We start from the raw sequence: 27,769 nt of genomic DNA on the forward strand, positions 1-27,769 counted from the left end.
TAGTAAATGATAGTTGGATCCATTAGTTGACCAAACAAACCAACCAGGATCTTCCTCATCCAGATGGCCTCACATGTTGCCTGACTTCCAACCATGTACTCTACCTCTGCTGAACTGAGTGCAACTGATATCTATTTCCTGTTGTACCAAGAAACTTCCACTGACCCAATACTGAAGATCCCTCCTGATATGCTCTTCCTATCGAATAGACTCCTTTCCCAATCTGCATCGATGAAGCCTTGGAGCTTCACTCCCTTTGTCCGATGTACCACAATCCATACTGAGTAGTGCCCTTGAGGTATCTCAACACATGCTTTTCCGCCTTCCAATACAGCTTGGTAGGCCTAACCATCGCTTGACTAATTTTGTTAACTACATAGCACATATCCGGTCATGTGTCTACTAGATACATGAGTGAACCCACAACATTCTTGTAAACGGTAGCTTCCACTAATTCCCCTAAAGTAGCATCCTCTTTCCTCTAGTTACCTACTAGAGGAGTCTCCATGGGTTTACTACTCTCCATGCAGAACCTCCTCAGTGTCTCATTGGCATACTTTCCTTGAGACACAAACATTCCCCATCACTCTACCATACTTCCATGCCCAGAAAGTAATGCATGAGCCCCATGTCCTTCATCTTGAACTCTCTTGCAAGGTCTCCTTGCAAGACTTGATCAACTGATCATCACCTATCAAAATCAAACCGTCAACATAACACAATGATCAGCTATTTTCCTTCCACCACTATGTGGTACAAGTTCACATCTGCTTCACTCTTGGTGAAGCCCAACCCGGTGAAGTAGTTATCAATCCTGGTGTACCAAGCACGGGGTGCTTACTTCAGCTCATACAACGCCTTCTTGAGCTGGCACACATGTGAATCACAGTCGAAGCTCTCAAATCCTTCAGGCTGCTCTATGTACACCTCTTCCTCAATCACGCCATTAAGGAAGGTTGTCCTTACATCCATCTGATGTATCTTCCAACCCATCTGCATTGATAGTGCCAATATAGATTTGATTAATGAGTACCTTGCAAAAGGAGCAAAGGTCTCATCATAGTCAATCCTCTCTACCTGTGAAAATCCATGAGGCACAAACCTAGCCTTATGCTTCTCCACACTACCATCTCAAGCTTGCTTTACCTTGTAAAGCCATCGAGAGCTCACCACTGACTTGTCCTCCGGTCTTGGGACCACATCCAAAACACTGCTACTAACTACAGAGTCATACTCCTCCACCTTGGCATCAACCCAAACCGATTGCTACACTGCCTCCTCAAAGGAAGATGGATTTGTCTCAACACATCTTCTCATAAGAGCCATGTATCTAGTGTACCTCTCAGGTGACCTCCTCTGCTTGCACTGAGATGTGGGTGCTCCCACATTCTCCCATGCATCATGCAATAACCTGTCAGCCTCTCTGGTGCGCTTTCTCCCATCTCTAGAAGACTTTGCCTGAGTGGATGTCTCCACTCCCAGATCCTTTGCATGTGGCTGCTCCACATCAATCTAAGCCTCCTCAACCTTAGGAGCTAAAAGCTCCTCAACCGCATGTAGCTCAAGCTCCCTCACAAGGGGAACTTGCATGGCCTTCTCTTCATCAAATCTGACATCCTGCAAACCACTGTCATCCAGCTGGTTGGTAAGTACACCTGATAGTTGTGACTCGCAAGGAAAATTTTAAGGATGGAAAATTTTCTTGAAGTTTAAAACATTGGCGAATCTCACTAATCCCTAATATGAAAATTATAAATGTTTATTGATATATTTGTAAAATTAATCAAATTTATAATTATTTTATATATAGTCTCTATATAATGTTGGCGATTTTTAAGGTAAAATAATTTTATATTCTAAAATTTGGGCGAATCGTCTTTTATAAAATTGGAAATTGGCGAATCTTTTTTTTGGACAAATCATGGAAAATTAGCCCACTGGGCGAACATTAGCCCCTAAAATTTTCCATGGTTGTGAGGTAATCCAAAATCTTTTGCTTATAGATGTGTTAAAAAATTACATGCATAAATTGTAGCTTAATAGAGAAAACTTAATGTGCACATGAGACAAGAGGAGAAACACATAAAGCATGAAAGAAGACAACAAGACTTGATAACAGAGTTCGTCTGACTTGGACTACGTCTCCAGGCCTTGCTCGATCAATGGGGAGGCCTTCATTCATTAAGTGGCATGAAAAAGAAGAGTACAAGCATCAGTTACAAAAAGGAGTCTTATACCTCCATACTGAAAAATGGCCGAAAAATGAGAAACTTTGATGGAGAAACGAACAGTGCCATTGTGTTCATGGCGTCGAGAAGTGCTGAAACCATATAAAATTTGTTAAATTCTGACAAAATGAAATTTCGCCCCTCTTGCAAAATTTTGCCTCAAATCGCGTGCACTGCCTCCTCTGCCCGAGCACACTGAAAAATTTCTTTTAAATATAAGTTCTGGGGAAAATTTCTCAATAAAGTTGTTTCCGCAGTTGCTTAAGGATTCCTTTAATAGGGAGGAGGTCAGGAGGTCAAACCCCGCCTCCTCCTTTTTTTATACACCACCAACAAAATTGTTTTTAAATTTAAATAATGGTTGGGTCGGGTCGCCTTGGGCGGCCCGCCCACCATACCCTCCTCCGCTCTGCATTCTTTTTGGTAATGGCCATTGTAATATTGTGGGTTGGGTTGTTGGTTTTGGGTTGGGTCCGCGCCCCAAGGGCCTGCCCACCCACTCCGCTCCCATATTAGGTTTGTAAGTTCCGTGGCCAGGGGAGGGGCTGGGGGTCGTGGCCTGCCCCTCCTTTGGTTATGTGTTTGTTTTTGGGGTGGAACGTTGGTGGCCTGCCACCCCTTTTTTTAATAATTTTTTTTTTGTTAAACAAATTGTGCAATTTTGAAATTTTTGTTTTGGACCGTAGGAGTCTTTCTAACTAGGCCACGATTTCGCACGGAATCTATCCGGATTTGGCCAGTTTCCGTCTGCCGAAAAATTACAAATTGTGTCCTCGTTAAACCTGCCCAGTCATCAAAATTCAACGTATTTTTGACTGCCTCTATCTCCTTCATCCGAACTTGGATTAGAGTGTCATTCGAACCGTTGGAATCAGGGCGACGAGCACTTCGATCTGATGTCAAGTTAATCGGCTTTTCACCACTTTGAATTTTGAGCTTTTCCCATGCCACTATGTCTAAAGATCCACCTAGATCAATCCTCCCCATTGAGGAGCTTTTGGACTACCAAAATCTTTATCAGTCAATTGGCAAGTGAGGGAATTGTTCCCTCACTCTTTCCTTCTCTAGCCATTTTGCCTTGCTAGGGTGCATCCCCTTGAAACCAACTCGAAGGTATTCCACATCTCCCCATCGTGAAGTCTTGGTTCTTCTGTCAAGGATGATGTCTTCAGGTAACTCATCGAGATACTCTGGTGCAAAATCATCAACTGTAGGAACTGTGCCCACCTCCTCGATGTCCATAATCAATGGTGGCTCATACAACTTTAAGTTCTCCACATTCACTACGGAGTACATCTGCATATATATATCAGCAAATCGAGATGAAAGGCATTGTTTCCAATATTTTCCAAAATGGTGAATGGACCATACCGGATTGGTCACAACCTCTTCCCTTCTCCCTTCATCATGTCCTTGATTATATGGAACCACACTTTGTCGTCCACTTGAAATTGATGGTCGACTCGGTGTTCGTCATGTCGAGCTTTGTAATGGGCTTGAATTTTCTCCAACTGCTCCTATACTACTTGGTGAATCAACTAGATCTGCTGAATGAACTGCTACACTTTGTCCCTGTCATTACGTCCACTGGAGTCATCTTCCCTTCCAAAGACCATATCAAAAGGGTCCTTTGGCAGGTAACCAAAACATGTCTCAAATGGTGAACGCTACGTAGATGAGTGCACTGCTCGGTTGTAGGAATGTTGCACATATGGAAGATGCTCATCCCATAACTTAGGATGTTTCCCAAAATAGCCTCGTAATAAGTGTAACACGGTGTGGTTTACAACCTCTGTCTTTCCATCAGTCTGTGGATGGAATGTCGTGCTTCTTTTCAACTTGGTGTCCATCATCTTCCACAAGCTGGTCCAAAACTCTCCAAGAAAGCGAGAGTCCCGATCTGACACAATCGATGTGGGCAACCCAAAATGGACCCAAACATGCTGAAAGAAAAGATGAGCAGTCTGCTCTGCAGTGATCTGCTTTTTACAAGGCATTAAAATACACATCTTACTAAAACGGTCAACGATGACATACAAATAGTCGTGACTTTTTCTAGACAAAGGCAAACCTCCTACAAAATCCATCGACACACTTTCCCATGGATGACTCGGAATAGGGAGTGGTGTGTAGAGCCCAAGTTTTCTATTAGAGGGCTTTGAAACAGAACACATCACACAACCCTTTACATAGCGAGTCACAATGTTCTTCATATGAGGCCAAAAACAAAATCTTTGTACATGACACAAAGTTTTTTCAATACCAAAATGACCAGACACAAGGGAGGTGTGGGCCTCCCGGATTACATGTACCCTTTCTCCTGTGGGTATGCATAATTTTCCAAGGTGATACAACAGTTTCCCCTGCAAGTGATAGTTGTCCACCTGTGAACCATGGGTTAGTTTTGCATAAATCTCCTTAAAGTCATCATCATTAACATATTGTTCAACATAACTTTCAAAAGATAATGAAGCATTATGCAAAATAGCAGAAGCAGAAATAGGAGGGTGAGATAGCATATCGGCCACTTTGTTTCTAGTGCCCTTCTTATACTTTATTACCAAATGAAATTGCTACAGAAAACCCATCCACCTGAAATGACGAGATTGCTGCAACTTGGTCTGTGACTGAAGATACTGCAAGGGCTGATGATCTGTATGGATGATGGTCTCCTTACTGGTAAGGTAGTGTTTCCACTTTTTCACACTCTAAACCAAGGCATATAATTCCTTGTCATAAGTGGGATAGTTTATCACAGCCTGAGAGAACTTCTCGGAATGGTAACATATCGGCTTCCTTTGCTGCATCAGTACAGCTGCCATGGCATATCCGCTGGCGTCTGTATCGATCTCGAATGGCTGTTGGAGATCTGGTAAGGCCAAAATCGGTGCGGTGCTGATATTTTCTTTCAATGTTTCGAAGGACTTCTGCTACTTTCCTCCCCATTGAAAGACTTTCTTTACACTTGTCAATGCGTGTAAAGGTGCTACAATAATAGAGAATTTGGAAATAAATCTCTTCCAATACTGTACTGCACCCAAAAAGCTATGAACCTCGGTTACACTAGTAGGTTTAAGCCATTTTACAATTGCTTCAACTTTAGAAGGATCAATTTTTAACTGACCGTGACCAACAATATGACCTAGGTAAACCAAAGAGGTTTTCCCAAACTCACACTTTGACAATTTTACATAGAGTTTTTCGTTTTCAATACATCAAACACTTTCTTCACATGACATACATGTTCATTCCAACTTTTACTAAAGACAAGGATATCATCTAGATATACAAGAACAAATTCATCAATGAAATGCCTAAATAGATCATTCATGACCCTCATGAAAGTGGTTGGAGCGTTGCAAAGTCCAAATGGCATCACCATCCATTCGAACAACCCTTGTTTGGTCTTGAATGTGATTTTCCACACATCCTGATCTGCAATTCAAACCTGGTGATAACCACTACGCAAATCCAATTTGGTGTGATATATAGCATTCTTTAATTGATCTAATAAGTCATCAATGCGGGGAAGAGGGTAATGATTTTTCACCGTGATTTTGTTTAGTGATCGATAATCGACGCACATCCTCCATGTGCCATCTTTCTTTGGCACTAAGACAATCGGTGAGCGCATGAAGAAGTACTTGGTCTGATGAACCCTTGGTTCAATAGTTCCTACACCTACTTTTTGATCTCCTCCATCTCAATGGTCAACATACTGTACATGCCAATATTCGGTAAAGGAGCATCATGCTGCAAATGGATCTCATGTTGGATTTCCCTCTTCAGAGGTAATCCTCTTGGTTCCTGAAACATCTCATCATAGTTAGAAATTAATTCACATAATTCCTTTTTATGCGCATGATCACAACCTTGGAAAGCATCGGATAATTTTGCATATTTTCCCCTTACAATCATAAGCATGCAACCCTTACTAGAATTCACCAACCTCTTCATTTGTCCTGCACTTACAAGGCTGGCACTGATTTTAGTTTGATGAGCCCTTACAATATATTCTACCCCATCTTTTGTGATTTGGTATTTGTTTTCATGATGGAAGAAGATTTATTTTCTATCATATAGATATACTCCCTAACACCATGCCATATATATCCAATGGTATCACATCAAGTTTTACCTCATCCACTAACTTAGAAGCAATCACAAATTTAACCTTACATTGCTAAGTTACATTCAGTTTTTCTTTATCATGTATCCATCCAAGTGGGTAAGGTTTTGGATGTAATGTAGTTTCCAAGCCTAGCTTCTTTACCAAAGACTCTGAAATTAATTTTTCTTGGGATCTGATATCAAATAGGGTTTCCACTTTTGTATGATTTATGATAACTCTAATATGAAATAGCTCAATTCTCTTTCGTTCATTAGGAAGAGACTCATCTATTGAACTAGTGCCTTCATGTGATTCAGAATTAACATGAGGTGTAAGAGTACCTTTTGTTCCTACTGTTGTGATCAATGCTTCATCTCCCGAATCGGATCCAAGGTCTTGCTGCATAGTTGCCACTATCTTTTGCTTGCCTTTTCCTCCATACTTCTTTGGTCTCTTTTCCGAGTACTATTTCCAACAATGATTGTCGTCATGACCTTCCTTTTTGCAGTGATTGTAATAAGGTCTTTCTCCTTCATCTTTCTTGGTTGATGTCGTCCTCTTCTCCTTTCCTTTTCCTTTCACTTTGGGTTTGCCATTTGGAGGTTTGAAAGGCGGTTTCTTGAAATGATCATCTCTTTCATTTTTGCCCTTGTTCTCAAGATGGACTGCCTTCACTCTGAAGGAGTCAATAGTAGTTGGTTCAAGCAATAATAATGAATGTCTAAGGTAACTATGTAATGATCCAATATACTTAGTTACTACTTCAGGTGAGTCAAATGAAATGTTCAAATTAAGTGCTTGTTTTCTAAATTCCTTTGTAAAGCTTTGAACATCCTGACCTCTGCCTTGCCTTAAGTATTGCCAATCCATTAAGGCTTTTTGTTTGTAACCCAAGGGATAGAATTGTTCTTTTAATGCAGAAATGAAACTAGGCCATGAGGAAAGAAGATTACCCACACTCTTACTACTTCGAAATTTGCTCTTCCACCAAATGAGAGCAGTGCTACTCAGCCGAAGAGAGGCAAACTGAATCTTTGCCTCGTCCTCATCGATTTGCTGAATCCTGCAGTAGATTTCAATCTGCCTAATCCAGTTATTAAGCTTTTATGCATTACTTTCACCATTAAACATGGGAAGATCAAATTTGACATCTAATTTAAAGAAAGGTTTCTTAGATGCATCCCTTGAATTTCTATGATTATGGTGATGAGAGGAAGAAGAACTTTCACTCATGGAAGGAGAAGGAGGGGGTTCTTCTCCACCATTTCCATGCATTGAACCTTGTTCTTCTGGATTTCTCTCTTCTACTTTCTCCAACCTTGAAAGCAACTAACCAACATTCTCTGCCATTGTATAGAAGGTTTTGCAAAAATTGCGCTCCTCTTCATGATGAGCCTCTTCATCTGCCATGTTTCTCCTTCAATGTACACCCCCCACTTCAGGATCGAAAGACTTTAGTTTCCCTTCGCCTCTTCGAAGCTTGTTTCTTGTTAGCATACAAACATGCAATTCACATCTAAAAAGACTGCTCCGATACCACTTGATCCAAAATCTTTTGCTTATAGATGTGTTAAAAAATTACATGCATAAATTGTAGCTTAACATAGAAAACTTAATGTGCACATGAGACAAGAGGAGAAACACATAAAGAATGAAAGAAGACAAAAAGACTTGATAACGGAGTTCGTCTGACTTGGACTACGTCTCTGGGCCCTACTCGTTCAATGGGGAGGCCTTCATTCATTAAGTGGCATGAAAAAGAAGAGTACAAGCATCAATTAGAAAAAGGAGTCTTATACCTCCATACTGAAAAATGGCTGAAAAATGAGAAACTCTGATGGAGAAACGGACAACGCCATTGCGTTCGTGGCGTCGAGAAGTGCTGAAACCATATAAAATTTGTCAAATTTTGACAAAATGAAATTTCGCCCCTCCTACAAAACTTTTCCTTAAACCGTGTGCACTACCTCCTCTACCTGAGCGCACTGAAAAATTGTGTTTAAATATAAATTCTGGGGTGGATTTCTCAATAAAGTTATTGGCGCAATTGGTTAAGGATTCGTTTAATAAGGAGGAGGTCGAGAGGTCAAACCCCGCCTCCTTTTTTTATACACCACCAACAAAATTGTTTTTAAATTAAAATAATGGTTGGGTCGGGCCCACCCACTGTACCCTCCTCTGCTCTACATTTTTTTGGTAATGGTCGTTGTAATATTGTGGGTTGGGTTGTTGGTTTTCGGTTGGGTCCGTGGCCCAAGGGCCTGCCCACCCACTCCGCTCCCATATTACGTTTGTAAGTTCCGTGTTCAGGGGAGGGGTCAGGGGTCGTGGCCCGCCCCTCCTTTGGTTATGTGTTTATTTTTGGGGTGGCGGGGTTGGTGGCCCACCACCCATTTTTTTAATATTTTTTTGTTTTCTTAAAAAACCAAATTGTGCAATTTTGAAATTTTTGTTTTAGACCATAGGAGTCTTTTTAACTAGGCCACGATCTCGCCCGGAATCTGGCTGGATTTGGCCGATTTCCGTCTGCTGGAAAAGTGAAAATTGTGTCCTCGTTAAACATGCCCAATCATCAAAAGTCAACCCAACTTTTACTGCCTCTATCTCCTTCATCTGGGCTCGGATTGGAGCGTCATTTGCACTTTTGGAATCAAGGCGACGAGCACTTTGATCTGATGTCAAGTTAATCGGCTTTTCACCACTTTGAATTTTGAGCTTTTCCCATGCCACTATGTCTGAAGATCCACCTGGATCATGAGGTGTATCAGTGTACCCCACATCCCCAACTCTGTTGTCGACTGAAGCTTCTTCCATGCATCTTTAGTCACATGGAAATATACTGATGACCCAAAAATCCATAAGTGACCAACATCTGGTCTCTTATTGGAATAAGCCTTCTCTCGTGTCTTCATCCCAAGAATTCGATTAGAGCTACGGTTCTGCAAATAAATTGTTGTGTTGCATGCCTTAGCCCGCAAGTGTAGTGGTAGGCCTTGATCATGCAATATCACACATGCTACCCCTACAATTCTTATGTTCTTCCTCTCGGCCACCTCATTCTGCTGTGGGTTATGGGGTGCTGTCAACTCCCATTTAATCCCTTCTACTGCACAGAAGTTCTTAAACTCATTTTGGACATACTCACCACGACTATCACTCCTCAGAGCTTTAACCTTCTTGCTAGACTCTTTCTCAACCAATGCTTTAAATTCACAAAAATTTGTGAATGTTTGATCCTTATTTTGCATGAAAAATATCCAACATTTATGGGAAAAATTTTCAACAAATATAACATAATACATGTGTTTGGTTGTGGATGTTGTCAAGAATGCTCCACACACATCTGAATGGTATCGCTTTAGAATCACCTCTGCTCGACTGTCTGGTGTATTTTACCAGAGTAAACCCCTTGCATGTATCCACTTGTTCTAGCGTACCTTTGGGAAGACCACTAGAGATATGTTGCATGATTTTCAAAGCCCCATGATGCAAGTGGTCCAATCGCCTGTGCCATAACTCGCCAACGTCTCGGCTATGCATCTTCTTTGCTTTCATGCTTAAAGCAACACAATCCTCTACCTCCAACTTATAGAGATTCCTAACTCGAATCCCTATCTTCTTTACTTTACTCGTGGCTATGTGTCCAAGGAACGCCTTTCCTTTCGAGAAAATCACATCATAGCCTCTATCCTCAAGCATGGCAATCGATACTAAGTTGATTTTCTTCAACCCGGGCACATACATAACATCCCTCAAGGTGAGAGGAACACCATGATCCCTCTTAAAATTAATCATGCCCAATCCAGTAGCACTATACCTCCCGTCGTCACCCATCTGGATATCCATCTGGAGATCTTTCTCCTCCAGGTCACTAAACAACACCTTGTCACCAGTCATGTGGAATGAAGCTCTATTGTCAAGATATCGTACACTACCCATCATTGATGATATAATGCATGCATTAAGAGTAAAGTCCAATTCGAATTGAGAGGCCAAAGCCTCACTAGCTGCTCCTCTTGAGCACTTCTTCTTGGACTTCTTGAGCGGACAATTTGTAGCAAAATGGTCCAGGTCATGACAATGAAAGCACTTCAATTTCACCGTGTCTTTCTTCTTACCTCCACGACAAGAATCCGATTCGGAATGGGACGCCTTCCCTTTCCCTTTCCTTGCCTTACTCGCTAAGGCACAATTTTCCTTATCGTCAGTCTTTGATGAGGAACCATCTCTGGTGTTCCTTCTGTTCTCCTCTGGCATCAAATCCGACCAAATTTGTTCCCAATCTGATAGCTTCTGCCTTCCATTCACAGAGTCCTGATAGTTATTCCAAGTCTTAGGAAGGCCTAGTTGAGCTAGGCTCACCATATCATCCTTGGCAATGGTTATTCCAACACTTCCAAGCTCATCTCGACAGTGAGTCAACTTTTTCAAGTATTTTGGAATGGTATCACTTTTCTCCATCTTATTTTTTTGAAGTTTGTCTTTCAGTGCCAACTTGCTATGGTCATTGTTGTTTTGGAATAGGCCAGTCAATGCTTTCCACATAGCATACAGGGTTTCCTTCCCATGGAGACTCGAGACAATGTGGTCTCGAATTCCCTCAAGGATTATCTGCCTCGCCTTCACCGCACACTTCTTCCATTCGACTAGACTCTGTGCATCTAATATTGTTGGCTTAGGAATGTCTTGATCAATGAATTCCTTCAAGCCATTATCCTCTAGCACATCCTCCATTTTGTCATTCCAGACTATATAATTCGAGTTGCCTTCCAAGGCATACTCGAGCTGCAAACCATAGAATGCCATCTGCCGATCCTGAAGTATGTATTGCAAATTCGAAATTCACTTGTAACCCAAAACTCAAAACTTCAAAATCTCCTCTAATATACTGTCTTCAACTTCGATACTGTGTAGATTTTCCTATAGATTCATAGCTCATGTAATGTACTAGAACATAAAACAAGAATCTACTCTACTCTTTAAACAACAAAAATCAATAGATCGATGAAAACAATAATCGACAAGAGGAAGATAATCAAAGGCACATAACACAATTGTTTCTCTAAGGAAATCCACTACTCAAAACCCCGACTATCTATTGCATTAATTAGAAATCTGAGTGATAATACAAAGCTTGTTCTCACAAGAACAATTCCGCACAAGTATGATCAACTCTCTGCCTCACAAGCCCGCACTAACCAACACTTAGCCAATTTATGCTGCCTGCTGAGCCCTTATTTCCTTGCACAATTCCTGTGAGGAATAACCCATATTTAATTGGGAAATCCCTCTTCCATAACTACACAATCCAAAACTAGTTCATCTTCTGATTGCATGCATGATCTGTACAACTTGGATCATTCTACAACTGATAGTACATTGTCCATGCACTCTAGTCTCAATTGGGTCTTTCTCTGAATTGACATGCATGAGTTTCTCACAAGGGAATCTTCAGTTAGTTGGAGTAGCACTGAGGATGTGTTAGTGCACCAACTCACTATCCTCTACTAGTTCCAGAAACAGTGAGAACTAGTTTAAGTGTCTATAACTCAGTCAAACTGAGTTATCTAATTACAACTCAAATAAACTCCTCTTGGAACCCTAAAATTTAGGGAGAACTTATACATGATTACAAAAAAGTTTCCAACTCGAAATTTATAAGCTAATTAAGTCAATTAAACTTAATTAACTATTTACAAGTTGCTATGAGAATAGAATTCGATTTTAATTCACAGTTTAATTCAAAGACAAATTAAACTGGAATTTCTTGTTATCATTTCACTTACGTTATTGTGGTTTTGTAAGTGATTGTTCTATTTGTTCTCTATTTTCCACATTTTTGTAATTGGCATATATATGTAGTAAACAATAGCTTAATAATTCCATAAATATAAGGAAAAATTCATCCTTATAGTATAGATTTTGAAGTTCAATAATTTTTTTTATTAGATATGTTGTGACAAACTAATATCCATGTCAGTTTATAGATCAACTTTGTACTTGGTTTCGTTGGGTTTTGTGATGTAATTGCACACCTAATAAAAAATCATTGTATATTTTTAATACATGATGCAGTCCTAACCTTACACATCAAGGAGCATTTGTTGTCGTATTACTTTGGTTTGTGTCTAGCCGTTAACGAATTTACATCAAAAACATCAAAAATTACCATTAACCAACATAAAGAAACACAATATTATGAAAAAAACAAAAAAACTAATTCTTACACAAAAGATCAAAGTAAAAGCCTAACCTTAACCTTAACCCTAAACACAAGTGGCATACGGACTAAAAATTTGACATGGAACTCCATGTGCTCATCGAGAAAATTCTATAAATAAAAGCCTTGTCCATACAATTCAATAAATTCAATAATTTTGATGAGTAAAGTTATGTTACAAGATTTAAATAAGAAATGGTAAACTGATTTGCCTTAATCTATTTCATCGTGCTTTATGAGTGGTTGTGTTTCCTAAATTTCCCTTCCATTTTCCATTGAATTTCCCTTCCATTTTCCATTGCATAAGGAAAATTTTATTAAAATCATTCTATATTACTAAAAGAATCCTAAAAAGGAAAACATCCCAAACAAAAAAAATGTTCAAGTGGTTTGCTTACTTCTTCATTAGATTTATATTACCATTGGATTTACTTATTTTGTTGGAAAATTTGTACTTTTAATTCTTTGTTATCAACATAGGTAGGTCCGGATTTTCCATTGGAATCCATCTCTCCTTCACATTAAAACAAACTCACCGGGAAGTGTACTTCAAGATTTGTCACTTCATTTTCTTCAAAATTTATGTTATTCTATGTTTGAGGAATCAGCTTAATTTGTTTGGCTTGTTTACATAACTCACGGTTTTCTTTTACTACTCTCCCTCGATAATGTCAACTCATTGCCTAACTTGTCTCAATATCTGCAACGAATTGATTGAGTGTATTTGGTTAATCCTTGCAAAAATTCACACACCATTAGTAATGGCTTATCTTTTACCACAGTAGGAATAACTAATTAACTTGTTTTAATATCCACAAAGAATTGATTACGTGTATTGGTTTATATAGTAGTTTTTAAGAGTGATTTTTTGGAAAGTTTTATTGAAATCACAAATAAACTTTTCACAATCAAAATGCTTCAAAATTTTTGAGTGTTAATTAAAAAACCAATTTAAAAAACACAAATCAAAAATTAACCACACACATTTTTTAACAATATTCCTACTAGAAATCCACTTAAAAACTACTCCATTTGTTACTCCTTGCCCCGATTCACACACCACTATTAATTGCTCATCTTTTAGTGCAGGGCGAATAACCAATTCACACGCCACTAGTAATTGTTCATCTTTTAGCACATGACTTTTTCTTGTAGACACAAAAGCGTAACATTTCCAGTGATGGTTAGCATCCTGGGTATCTTAATGAACTCACGGGAATTGAAGCATTGTCCAGAGAACTAAACTCCACACTTACTAACTGGCCTACTATCCATTGCTCTACGTGTAAAATTCTAGCTACTTGTGCAGAGGGGTGTTTGATGTTTGGATGTTAGAAAAAGAAGTTAAAATCCAACCATATTTAAGAGTTTGGTATCTGAATGAAAGGCTTCCATGGCCTTTACTGAATGTATACAGAATAAAATGAGAACCCAGACTTAATGCAAAGCAGAGCAAAATAATTCTTCCAATATTTTATAAAGATATTTATGTACATGTCTCCAAACTTTGTGCATTCTCTGTAATCTTTTAAGAGTTACACAAATTTTATAGATAAGAGGAACATGGCTAGAAGTGGCATACAGTCAGCGAATAATTAGTAATGGACTAGGCAGGTAGGAGAGCCTGTAGTTTTATAGACTCTGTAGTTTTATGCAAACTATGACAGTTTTTTCTTTCAAAAACCAGACCAAAGAAATCCTTCCACCAAATTGTGCTCCTCTTCGTGAACATTAAACAGGGGACGGGGAGAGAGCAGAGGAGCTTCTGCCAAATTGGTAAATAAATTGAAGGACTCGAATGAATCGTCCTCCACCACTGTATTTTCGGACTCACCAACACCTTCTGTTGGTGTACAAACCGATGAGGAATAATTACTAGTATCCGCTTCCCCTGGTAGATCGACATCTGTTGCCTCAAAGCCTGAGCTAATTACTGTTAATAATTGATGCGAGGAGGGGGGCTCATTACTTACAGGAGGGTTTCTAGGGCTTTTCCTCTCTTGTTTGCTGAAATAGAACGCAACAGCTGCTTCTTCCGCAGCAACCTGAATGTCGTGCGGAGACAAAGAAAGTGGCTGCAAAAGGTGATCAATCATCTCTGGAAAATTAAGCAACGCCTGCTTCTTGCCCTTCAGGTAGAACTCAGCGACGTCGTAAGCTCGAGCGGCCATCTCTGGAGTATCGAAGGAGCCGAGCCAGATTTTGCTTTTCTTTTTGGGTTCCTTGATTTCAGACACCCATTTCCCCCAACTACGACGGCGCACGCCTTTATATGTTGGAATTTTCAGTTTCAATGTTCTCTCTGGTGGCGACGAAGAGGCAGCCCTGTTCTGCGTTCGAATCCCCTTGACCCCACCCTTAACTGTTGATGCAGATTTGCTGCTTGCTCCTGAGGGTGTTGACGAAGCCACCATAGTCTCAGGGATACAAGAGGTTTCCTTATCCATGGATTTTGCACATAAATTTAAGCCGGCAGAGTTCTTGAACATAGGGGAATGATGATTTGGGAGGGAATTGGGTGTTTAAGTATGGAATTAAAGGCGGGCATGTTGCATCCATAACAGTTGGATTGCAGAACTTTTTGATTGCAACTTGAGGAGGTGCAGCCCACTTGTATAAACAATATAAGATAGGGAATATATATCCTCTTCTGTCCCCGGACTGGATTAAATGTCATACTCTAATTACAAATACAAATTTACACCTTACAACAGGCTGTATTGCACATCTCTATTTCGATGGAGTCGGGTTTCAGCGTTTATCTGACCTGTCAAACCCTTCTTCACAGCGAGTACGTCCTGGTCAATAAAGTATTTCCTGCTTATCTTGTGGTTGTGGTCCAATGTTCTATCCCAGTTGGTATTCTCATATTAATTCATGTTTTGTTTTTATGGAGAAAATGTTAGAATTCCAGACCAGCAGACATGCAAGTGGGATTAGAGATTTCTTTTGGAAAGAGATTATAACTTGATTTTTTTATGCAAGGAGATTATTTAGTTGAAGGAGATTAGAAGCTAAATTGTAAACAGCAACGCGTAACTGGCCACTTTACCACTATACATTAGCCTAATTTAAAGAGGCTACATTTTTATCAAGAAAATAATAGAAATTCTGGTATGATTTTGAGAAAATTTGGCAGAAAATTTTGAAAACATTGGCCATCCTTAATTGGTGGATTGGTTTTTGATGGTTGCTCGAAATTGTCGCCTTAGTAGACAATGTCCTTTACATTTTCAGGAATTGAACTTGCACAATGACAAAAATCCCCTTACTTTTTACCATTTGAGCCAACCCCTTTAGGCTTATATAAAATTCAAGACATGTAGGTAGGTTTTCATTCACTTATGTGTGTATTGATCACAAATCTATTTTTAATATAGTTTCTTTAGGTGACAAAAATCCCCTTACTTTTTACCATTGGATCCAACCCATTTGAGCTTACATAAAAATAAGGAAATGTAGGTGGGCTTTGATTCACTTATGCGTGTATGGGTCACAAAACCATTTTTGATATAGTTTCTCTAGGTGCAACTACACGTTGACCACTACCTTTAGGTGCGCCATAACTTCAAGGTTAAGTACTCACAGAAATTAGACCCTGCACAAAGGCGAAAACCTCCTCTCTTTCTACAATTTTATCCAACCCGAAAACAAAAAACTATTTAATTATATATAAAATTAAAATTAAGATTAAATATTATTAAAAAGTATAATAATTTTATTAATAATAATTATAATAAACATTTATATTTATAATAAGATTTAAATGGTTTCTTCCTCGATGGGGTGAGTACCGAGAATGACGTGGCCGTCGGGCCTCATGAAGAGTGACAAATGGGCCGCGAGAGAGGGTCGTACGTCGCGGTCACCTCTCCATATACGACGAAGGGAATGGTGTATAGGGACATTCGATTTGGGGCGTGTGAGTAATCAAGGCGCCTCGGGAAGGGGAAGTGTTGATGAATTGATAGGCGAGATGAGGGAGGAGCCGAGAATTCGTTTTGATGTTTAAGTTTGGTGGTGGAGCTACACCTAGTTTCATGCTCGACAACAGAAGTAGCGTCAAAGGCATGACATAATTGGTGGTTTATGGATTTTCTTTAGGGAATTGTGCTTTGCTACGTATAACGAAGTCTAACTTCTGGTTTTTCTTGAGCCTTGCAAGGCGGGACTAGCCTGGCAAGAGCTGGGAGAAGGAAAATGCTATTTCTGGTTTATTTGGGGCAAGGAACGCCTTTGTAAAAGTTGGCAATGCCATGGAGAGGGAGGTGATCGGGAGGCGCTAAGCTTATGGCGAACTGTGGTCCTCTTGGTAGTCGGTTCTGTACAATGGAGTGACTAGTGTGGCAAGGATAGCGAAGGTACTGCTAACGATGATGGTCACGTTGACTCCCTAGGCTTCAAATGCACGATCCTAGCTCTAGTGTAGACTGACCAGTGGAGTGAAGACACCTCCGGCGAGAGTTGGAGCAGGCGAGGCTCTGGGAGGCTAGTCTGGTGGACGGGAGGGCAGCAATTCAGGCCAGTGGACAGGGTCACACTCTCAGTTGTTGTGGGAGCACTTGGTTGGTGGCAGATGGGCCCCATTCCATAACGCGGGCGGGCTATCCTCTTGGCGAAGCCAGGGAAGGGGAGGCAGTCGACCCTCACATCAGCAACCATGGTGGATGGAAGTGGGAGCAATCCAGTGGGCAGGGCTCGGGGTGCAGTGTCTGGAGCGCGTGGAGGGCAAGGTAGTGGAATTCGTAAAGGCCGACGTTTGACTGCTCGAGAAGGAGGCAAAGGTTGGGGACATGGGATTCAATGTGGAGGCAGTGGTGGCATGAAGACATCCCGCACTGACAACAGCTCTCGGACGCTGGGCTCTCGAAATGGTGGTGGGCGTAGGGTAAGTCAAGCTGCTCAAAGCGATGACCGCGATGAAGCCCCTGACCCACATGGACTGCAACATTGTTGCTTGGAAAATTGTCGTGGACTAATTCAATCCTTGATGGATCGGGTAGATGTGGCAGAGCGAGTTAATCAGGAAAATCATGAGGAGCTGATGGCAACTCTAGAACACATGCATTACTTCCAGTGCCAGGTCAGGAGCCCATCTAGCGGAGAAAGTAGAAAAGCTGGAGACTTGGATGGCACACTTCAAAGGGCATGTTCAATTCAACTTCTGTCCTCCGCCTCCTCTAAGAAATGCTCCAGATAATCCAGCTTCTGTCACCTCAGACGATTAGTATGTCCTCTAGTTTTCTTTATGTTTTATATGTCTATTGGAGCCTATGGCCCTCCCGTTTGTGGACACTGCTACTAGTATTTATTTTGTATTTTTGTCATCTTCTGTAGAGTTTGCTCAACAAACCTGGTTGGGGTGAGACAAACCACATATTTTTTTTGAAGCATAAACCTAGTTGGAGTGAGACCATATATTTTTTTGAAATATAAACCTAATCGAGGTGAAACCATATATTGTTTCATATATTTTTTTAAAACATCAAATGTATATTTTTTTTTAAATAAATAGAATATTAACTTAAAAAAATTAAATAATTTCTAATTAATTAATTATTTTCCTAATATACATTAATGATTCAAGACAGGAAAATAAGCGACAAAAAGTGAAAATGATGCAACATTTCACGTAATATGATTTTGATTTTTTTTAATAAATCCAACTTATGTTCTAACGGCCCATTAACAACTAAATTATCATACATTTTAACGCTGTAAGAATAAAATAAAAAAATTAAAAAATACTATTTTAATTCAAAGTTTCGGGTGTGGGATTTTCTCGGGAGTTATCCAATTACTTGTCAAAAGAACTCGTATTATAAAGAGCGTTGTCTTGGAATCATTAGTATTCAACTTGTTTGAACGTTATCAGTCATGTCACCTATAGACGACATAATAATCAATGTCTATAGTAAAACCATTATTGTGGAAATCAGAATAAGATGTGATGTTAGCTGGTAACAAAGAGTCACTTTCGAAGAAGCGTGACGGGTTCTTAAAATCGTAATTTGTAAGTGGGTTGGTAGCAAAGAAGTGTTCTAAGTTTTAAATTGGTTGAAGATGTTCACTCTAAGTTTTAAATTGGTTGAAGATGTTCACTCTTATTGGTTGGATTTTTAAATTTTTTAAATAAAAATATTGTTAGAAGGTAAATTTAGTGGTTTTTAAGTGTGATTTTATGGAAAAAAAAAATTGGTTTATTTTTCAATTTAATTTGTCTAGAATTTTATAGAGATGTATTCAAAAGTGCTCGGGTTTTTTAAGGTGTTGAATCTATATATGCAATCAAAAACCAATGTAAACAATACAAATCAAAATTTGGCCACAATTTTCTTTTTGCCGGTTTTGGCTTGAAATCTGTCGGAAACTCCAAAAAGTTACACTTATTAAAAAAAATTAAAATTAAAAAATTAAAAGTGAGTGCAAACATTTAAATGTTGGCTCAATTAATAAAAAGTTAAAGCAATAAAAATAATAAAATTCAATTTGTTATATTTTGATTCTTTTATTAACTTGTGAAGGTTTTATTACAATACCATGGGCCAATACCATGGCTTATCAATACTGCATGCCCAAAAACCATAACTTATTTCACAACCAAAAGATTTATAACAATATCAAAAGATTCTTAACCATGAATATGCACCCTCACTTTACCCTCGATATTATTAACTTGTAAAGATTAGGCTTTGTTACAATACCATGGGCCAAAAACCATGGTTTATCAAAACCACATTCCCAAAAAACATAACTTATTTGGCAATCAAAATATTTTATAACATTATAACAAGATTTTTAATCATGGATATTCACCCGCACTTTGCCATTGATATTATGAACTTGTGAATTGATTTAGTTACAATAGCATGAGCTAATACCATGACATGCCAAAAACTCAACTTATTTCACAATCAAAATATTGTATAACAATATGACAAGATTCTTAACCATGGATATTCACCTCCACTTTACCATGGATATTATTAATTTGTAAATAAGCTTTGTTACAATACCATGGGCCAATACCATGGCTTATTACTATGACATGCCCAAAATCCATAACTTATTTCATAGTAAAAATATTTTATTTTAATTTAATTTTATAACATTTCCTTAATTGAAGCTAAAAGGAAAAATGTTATAATTAGTTTTGAGTTATCTCGAAACCCTCTATCCTCATGAATACTAAAAATATTCAAAGATGTGAAATTTATATAATACAAATAGTATTAGTAAGAACCAACATAGATCCATCTTAATTAAGGATCCAAGCGATGACAACAAGCAAAGTGAAGGGAAGTGAGGGGGGCAGGGGAGGGAGGTAGATAGTAACAAAGGTGGAGGGTGGAGAGAGAGAGAGAGAGAGAGTGTGTGTGTGTGATGGGGAGAGAGAGGTGAGAGAGAAAGGAAGAGAGAGAGGGGGGGAGAGAAAGAAGGAGAGAGGGAGAGAGAGAGAGAGATGGAGTTGGAGGGGGAGAGAGGGAGGAAATAACAAAGAAATAGAGAGAGAGAGAGGTGGAGAGAGAGAGGGGGTGGCAAGGGAGAGATAGAGAGAGAGTGAGGGAGAGAGGAGAGGAGGGAAGAGAGAGAAGAGGAAGGGAGATAGGGAGAGAAGGGAAAGAGAGAGAGTGTGAGGCACATAGATGGAGGGGAGAGGGAGGGAGATAATGATAGAGTTGGAGGGAAGAGAGAGAGGGAGAGAGTCATGGGTAGGGGGGAGAGACAGAGGAGGTGGGAGAGAAAGGGGGAGAGAAGCCTCAAGAGAGAGAAGGAGAGAGAGATGGAGTTGGAGGGGAAGAGAGAGGGAAGGAAGAAGAAAGACATAAAAGGAGAAATGCAGAGAGAGAGAGAGAGAGAGAGAAAGTGAAAAGGGAGAGACAACGAGATAGAGAGAGGGCAGAGAGAGAGGTGGAGAGGAAAAGGGAGGGAAAGAAAGAGAGAGAGAGAGATATATGGAGATAGAGTGTGTATGTTTGGGGGGTGAGATAGAGAGAGAGAGAATAAGAAAGGGACACATAGATACAAATATAGACATTATATAGTATTATATAACCAACCTGGATCCATCTTAACCCCGATCTATCAAGCACGGAGAGAGATCAAATCTCTCAAGGTGCAAACCTTTCTTCAAGTTTTGAGCTAACAAAGGAGGTTTTCACCTCAAGAGATTGGATCCCTCTTTGCGCTTGATAGATTCGGGTTAAGATAGATCTAGGCTGGTACAACCTAGGGGAGATGTGTAGGCATAAATGTTTGTAAATTTTAACATTTAACATAAACATTTATTCAAAAAATTAAAATATAATATAAAGTATAGAGGAAGATGTTTAGACTTAAATGTTTGTAAACCTTTAACATTTACATGTCAGCTCAATTAATAATAAAATGTTAAAAGTAATCAAAATAATAAAATTCAATTTGTTATATTGTAATTTTGTTTTTGTAAATAAAATTATAAACAATTTTTTAGATAACATTATATATATATATATATATATATATATATATATATATATATATATATATATATATATATATATATAAAACTAATATTAATAAGAGCAGTCTAGTCCCCACTATATGAAAAATTGCATAAAAAATTATAACCCACATTGGTCAATGCTAAATTAATAGTGGTCAACATGCAAATTGAATCCTATAGTCTTGCTTTGGAAGGAGCTAATAAATTGAGATGCGAAGTGGATAAATTAATTGATTGTTGAGGCAGAAGGACTTGCACAAATTTTGGTGGGTAGTTGTTATAGACATTTTTGTGCCTTACAGCATGAAGCATGAAATGTCAATAATCTAAGGGATCCAAAGTCCCTAAACATGTTGTTCCTACCCCTAGAGGAACAAGGTCAGCAAACCACAGCACTGAATATCAGTTCTCCACCTGAAAACACTCAAAAACAAGCTAATTCTGGATCATGTCAACTGCTCCACTGAGCATCTGCACTGAATGTCAACTGCTCCACTATGTACCTGCGCTGAATGTCAACTGCAAAGAAGGCTACCTGCGTTGGGCGAGTTTGGCCAAGTGGCACAGTCATTCCTCAAGGTGTCAATGCCCAAGAAGCTTCCAAAATGACACTTGGATCAGGGAATTCGACTTGTGATGAGTAAGAGGATCTAGATCTCCAAGTGGAAGCAAGAACCTCCAAGTGGACTCAAGAACTGAAGAATAACTGAAGTGGGAGAGGACACTAGTCAGCTTCATGCCAGCCTCAAGCTGACTCACCCTTTCTCCAAAACTCCTATATATAGAGCTCTCTCATGAGGTCTAAGGAGGCTGGAATCTTGTGAATGTAAGGAAGTGCTGTTGGTTTGAGTATAGAACTATTGGGTGATTTGCTTGAAGGAGGTGAAGAGGAGATTTCTTTCTGCTGGGAGGTGATGCTGGATTGGGCCTTTTATGGTTGTATCACTTCCTGAACTTTACTTCTTCCATTAATAAAGCATTTGAGGTTCTTCTATATGCATGTGTCTCAATGGTGTATTGTTATGCTTGTATATTTGATTTATTCTAATCCTTGAATCAGTTATGAATGTATGCTTCTTGTAGTCTCCCTTTCTTGCCATTTTGCAGGATCTTGGTGTAGCTGGGCCAGTGAAATAGCAAGGAGCTGGGAGCAAGCAGCAAAGAGAGAATATTGGATCAATCATTAGCGGAAGACATCGGTTAGTGGATCTCTTCCTCCTCTCTCTTACATCTCATAAAGAAGTAATCTCAAATAGCTTTGCTTTGATTGTTGCTGAGGTACTATCACCCTTAGAGTGGGATAGGGTCATTCCGTATTGGATACTTTTCCCAACAACAAATTGGCGACTCCACTGGGGATCGTATCTTGTTGGTTGTTTGTGTTTTTGCTATTCATTTCATAAATACAGGGAGTACCGAATCGAACTGCATTTGGATCTTTCAAATGCAAAGTAGAGGGCAGCTACTCTAGCTCAGTTTCTGGGCATGTTTATGATTTGAAGAGCTGATCCACAAGGACTCTGAACAGCTCTTAGTGATAGCTTTTCATCCTCCTTTTCATCCCTTAGTGTGTACTTGATTGATAGCTTCTGATTTGGCCAAAAACTGTGAATTTTTGAGCAATCTGTGACCCGGAAACTGAGAAAAACGAAAGTTTATCTCTTCAGTGCAGGCACTGTGAAGGCAGTCTGCATTTCAGCGTAGTTCCCAAAGGGGCTACCTGCGCTGAAGGTCAAACTGCCAGTGTACTACCTGCGCTGAACCAGTTTTGCCTAGTGCTACTGGGGTTCCCTGCTGTTTATTGCCCTGTTTTCATCCTTGTTTTTGCAGCCTGTTACCAGTCAATGTACCTATCTGAAACCAACTTTCCTTGCCACTATTCCGCCTCGGTTGTATAAAGAAACTGTATTTTTTCTTTGTGTATTTCTTACATCATTTGCAGTTTCCCATAACGAAAGTGAACTAGTCTTGCTGTGACCTCTTAGATCTAGACCTGTGATAAGTGTCGTTTTGATCTTAAGAGTTAGTTTGTTTGTTGTTCATAGCTGATTGAGCTTTTGCTTTCGTCATATGGTTTGAATTTACGTATTTCTAATGTTGAAACAAGTAAATCTTAAGGTGTCTTTTGGTTTTGGACAAAAGCTTGTTTGCTTTCACTTGAAATTGAATTCAAAGTTATACAACAACTTTCTTTTTGTATTACATCAACATTAAGAAAGAGAAAAGAAATACCTGCATTGTGCATGTGCATTTTGACAGCTTGCATGTTGATTTAGGAAAAAGTGCATTAGTGTGTGCTCTATGATCTGTGTGAAAAGATGATGTCTTTCTTTTCCCTCAGTAGTTAATATTTTCAAAGTTGAAAGATTGAAAAGCTTGCTTATCATCTTAGACTGCATTTAGGAGTTGTACCATACATCTCGTGGTGATCCATAAAGGCAAACTGCTAAACAAGATCAACATTAAAATGAATTGAATTTACATAACAACGCATTGAAACATAACGCAAACACATAGAGGTCTAAGCTAGAGACGTGTTCCGACGTCGTTAAACGTGATATCTTAGCATTGAGTGGTTGGGTGATTCCTCCACGGTGAAGCGATAAGTATCAATACGGACTTGTGCTCCCACGTACCGTCGCGTATATATTGGGAGACCCCTATAGGAACAAAGCCTTTATCCATAGGAAGTCGTGTCGGCCGCCCTACTGATCGCAATGCAGTGAACACAGCATTCACGAAGATCAACCACCCGTACCGTAAAACGTATTCTGTGGTTTTGCGAAAAGTTTGGCACACCCTCTGCCTAGAACTCCAGAGTAGTTTCTTTTGGCCTTTTTCATACTCTATAACTGAAAAAGTCCATCCGAGCATTTGTCACTTCGGGCTCGTTAAAACATCGAAGGAGACTAGAGTCATCTTTAGCTTTTTCTCGACTCTTTAAAAGTGAAAAAGCAAGTTGTGTCTAAGCGTCGTTAAAATTTATTTTAAACGGGATAATCATCACCATTCCCTCATTGATCTTCGAAGTTAGTCTTTTGGCATCGTAAGTTCTTGTAGAGTCGCTAAGAAATCTTTTGGATAGACTAGATATGTCTGAACAACCGTCGACATCTAGGATTGTGTCGTCCGACACAGCAGCAGCAGAGCCTTCTGCTACTACTCCAACGATGTTCGCTGGTATACCATCTGTCCCGGCAAATTGTCAACAACAAGCCGGAGTCCAATCAGGGACGACGACATGGTTAGTTCCTATTTCTTCATCCGGATTATCATCTGGTATTTCTTATGGTGAAACTCAACAAATTGATCCAATGTGTACTGGATTTCCACCATATGGAGGGCAGTATGCTCTTTCATTGTTCCCTCCCAGAGAACAACCATATGGGAGTTTACAACAAAGTTTAGGTCAAACTGGAATTACATCCAGCGGTTGGGTACCAATACTGCCTCAACAACCAGGGGTTGTATATTCAATGCAACCAGTACACCCTGTGTCGAATATTCCCACCATACCTGCTATAGTGAATGTGTCGCAAGTACAAGCTCCACCTGTTGTATGTCAACCCCAAGTTTCTCAGGTTGCAATATAACAACCTCTTGTCTCAGCGACTCAATCACAATCTCAGGGTAGTGCCTCCTTATCTGGAGCGACTCAGGCTCAAACGAGTACTATGACCCCTCATCTTGGTCAATCATCCAGTATTGGTCAACAGCAAATAGTCCAACAACCAGAGCTGGTTCAATTCCAACAACCGCCATTCCAACAATCATATCGAGGACCTGAGCAACAAGTCTTTGTAAGTAATGGGCAACCATACTATAATGGCCATGCCCATCAACCTTGTCAAAGTTGCCAGCATTATGCTGGTTTGCAAAGACCCATTGCTCAGGCGATCCCATCTTATCCTGGGTATGCTTCGCCTAACCTGAATCAACAGTTGCCATTTGTAGCAACTCTAGAATTACCAGATCTAAACCGGCTGACGAATGATCCAATTGCTTATGCCCCTTGGTGGCCAGCGATTCCGCATAAACTTCCGTCGGATATTCCTAAATTTAATGGAAATCCAGGTGAAGATCCGTCGAATCATGTGATGAAATTTCATCTGTGGTGTTCATCAAACACCCTGAATGATGATTCGATAAGACTTCACCTCTTTCAGAGGACGTTAACGGGTCCAGCGGCAAAATGGTATATTGAATTGCCTAGAGCTTCGTTCGACAACTTCAGTACCTTAGCCACAACCTTTTTAACCCATTTTCAATTACCGATAAGGTATGGAACAGGAACAGAACTCCTTACCAACTTCAAACAGACGACCGCCACCCACATATCTGATCATATACATGAGTGGCGACGTCGTCGTAGGATGGTAAAAACATACGTTCCCGATCAGCTATTAGCTGAATGGTTTATCAAGTCATTACTTCCTACCATCACGGAAGATGTGGCAAAGGGGGGAGTCGTAACGGAAGAGCAAGTTATCGCTCGTGCGCAATATCTGGACTTGGTCTATACTCAGTCCGGCACGCTCTACGACAAAATACCTGACGCCCCTAGACCGGAATTCTCAATTCCTCCTCCTCCTAAATCAAACAATGACTCTCGCGCCGACGATGGCATGTTTGGCAAACACAAAATTTCTAGTCAAAATGCAAATGAGGAACTTCTTGCCTCGGAAGTAAATGCCATGTCGACCGACAAGGGCAAACAACTGAAGCAACCAGGGGGCAAGAAGAAAAAGAAAGGGAGAAAAAGGAAACCCCCAGCAGGGTGTCATATATGCGATGAGGATCATTGGACAAAAGATTGTCCACATATAGCTGAAGTTAAGAAACTCTTTAAGAGTTCAAAAACCCCAGCAGTATTGACTGATCCGTTTCCTAATCCAGGTCAAAATCTGGTTGCTAATCAAAATGCTTCCCGATCCCAAGTGCTTATGTTGTCTGTATCAAAGCAACAAAATAATGCTTTGACGAAGAATATGGATTACAGGAATCCAAAGCTGTCGAACAACAAGGCTAATGAACGACCTAGTAGTTCGACAACAACTTTGACCGAAGTTGTGCCACCCATCATTCCTGAACCGATGATAAAGTCGCCAAAGGGAGTAGTACACAAATCGACATTTAATCCTCATGCAAAATTAGCACAGAATTATAATATAGTAGAGGACCTGGCCCAATCGCCGTCCGCTATGTCGACACTTGAGGTACCGCAAAATTGCCCCTCCCAAGAGCAAGCTTTATTATCAGCAATAGGTGGGATTGGCCCAATGGATTCCAATCTTGTGGCCTTTGATCATAAAGGATATGACCCTCAATTACCAGCTCAACTAGCTTTCCTTATTCAAGTGAAAGCCCTCAACAAAACTGTTCATCGAACAATTATTGATGAGGGGGCATCTACATGTCTTATGTCGATGAGTTGCTGGAAAAATTTAGGCTCACCGCCCTTGTCGAAATCGTCAACGATATTAAAAGCATTTGACGGACGATCATACACTCCATACGGGATTTTAAGTAACTTGCAAGTTGAACTGGGGGGCAAAACAGTAGAAGTTGATGTTGAAGTAATCGACGGAAACCTCGATTACAACATCCTACTGGGAAGGCCCTGGATATATGCCATGGCCGCAGTTGTGTCGACCTACTTCAGGAAGATTGCATTTCCCTTTCAAGGAGGAATTACAGTCGTCGACCAACAAACTTTCTTCCCCGACAGTTCACAAGTTACGGGAAGCATTCCAATGATCCATGGAAGCAATCATTCGCTTCAAAATATTGGAGTAGGTCTCCTAAAAGACCCTGCCTTAATGGGTACTTTTGCCCTACCGCCTGCAAGTGATCTGGCGGAAGTGGCCACAGTAGAAACCTACAATATGAAATCTTCTATATCTAATGGATTCAGAAGATTCCTAAACATTTTGTCAGCATGGATCATCGCCCTAGTAGAAATACTGTAAATACAGTGGGCTCCGAGGACGGTTCTAATCTCGTGTCAACCTCGTTAAAAAATGAAACAAGGAGTCATGAGGATAGTTCTTTTATTGTGTCAACCTCATTAGAAAATGAAACAATCCCCTTTCCAAATCTTAAAAGTAAACCTTCATTCCAACCACCAAGTTGAATGCAATGAAGCTTGGGGGGCATGCACCTCGATTTGTGTTATTATGCTGGGGGCATGCAAACTTATCGAGTAGTTTTAGCATAAAGTTCATGCTCGTTAAAAAATAAACACAAGATCCGAGCAGTTTTAGCACATAGTTCATGCTCGTTAAAAAAATAAACATAAGATTGAGCAGTGTTTTGGCACATTCAAGCTCTTTAAAAAATGAACCCAGTACCGGTAAATAACCATTTGGGACCGTAAATTCATCAGCCATAAAAGCCTTGGTCGTGTTTGCACCGTCACCTCCACTTTTCATTTGGCCGATCATTCACATCCACTTGATTGTTTACCTATTTTGAGGAATAGCTGCGAAGAGTGATTTCACCTAGCCCTCCTTGCGACACTACCGAGATTGGAAAATTCCAACCTGTACCTGAAATCTGTTGCTATCCCTGTTTATCACTCGTTCCTCAAAAGACAAGTCTTCTTTGAGCTCTTTTCATCTAACTCGTAAAATATGAAAAGTGTGCTGAGTTTTGGCCTTCCAGCTCGTTAAAATGACCGGAAGAGCTATCCCTCCTCTAGATTTTAATCTTTTTGGACCTGAGGG

The 27,769-nt window shown here is 39.9% G+C and overlaps 1 protein-coding gene across 1 annotated transcript; it reads right to left on the reverse strand.

Moving 5' to 3' along the window:
- Nucleotides 1–13,996: 13,996 nt before the first annotated feature.
- Nucleotides 13,997–15,273, reverse strand: LOC149206709 (ethylene-responsive transcription factor ERF034-like). Its single transcript, XM_089393785.1, has one exon. The coding sequence runs from the start codon at nucleotides 15,046–15,048 to the stop codon at nucleotides 14,236–14,238; it is 813 nt and encodes a 270-aa protein (XP_089249911.1). The 5' UTR covers nucleotides 15,049–15,273; the 3' UTR covers nucleotides 13,997–14,235.
- Nucleotides 15,274–27,769: the final 12,496 nt, after the last annotated feature.

This window comes from Pinus tabuliformis, chromosome 1_2, assembly GCF_031772625.1.
Source record: "Pinus tabuliformis cultivar Carrire ecotype Pingquan chromosome 1_2, CPIR1, whole genome shotgun sequence".
In the NCBI taxonomy this organism is placed as follows: domain Eukaryota; kingdom Viridiplantae; phylum Streptophyta; class Pinopsida; order Pinales; family Pinaceae; genus Pinus; species Pinus tabuliformis.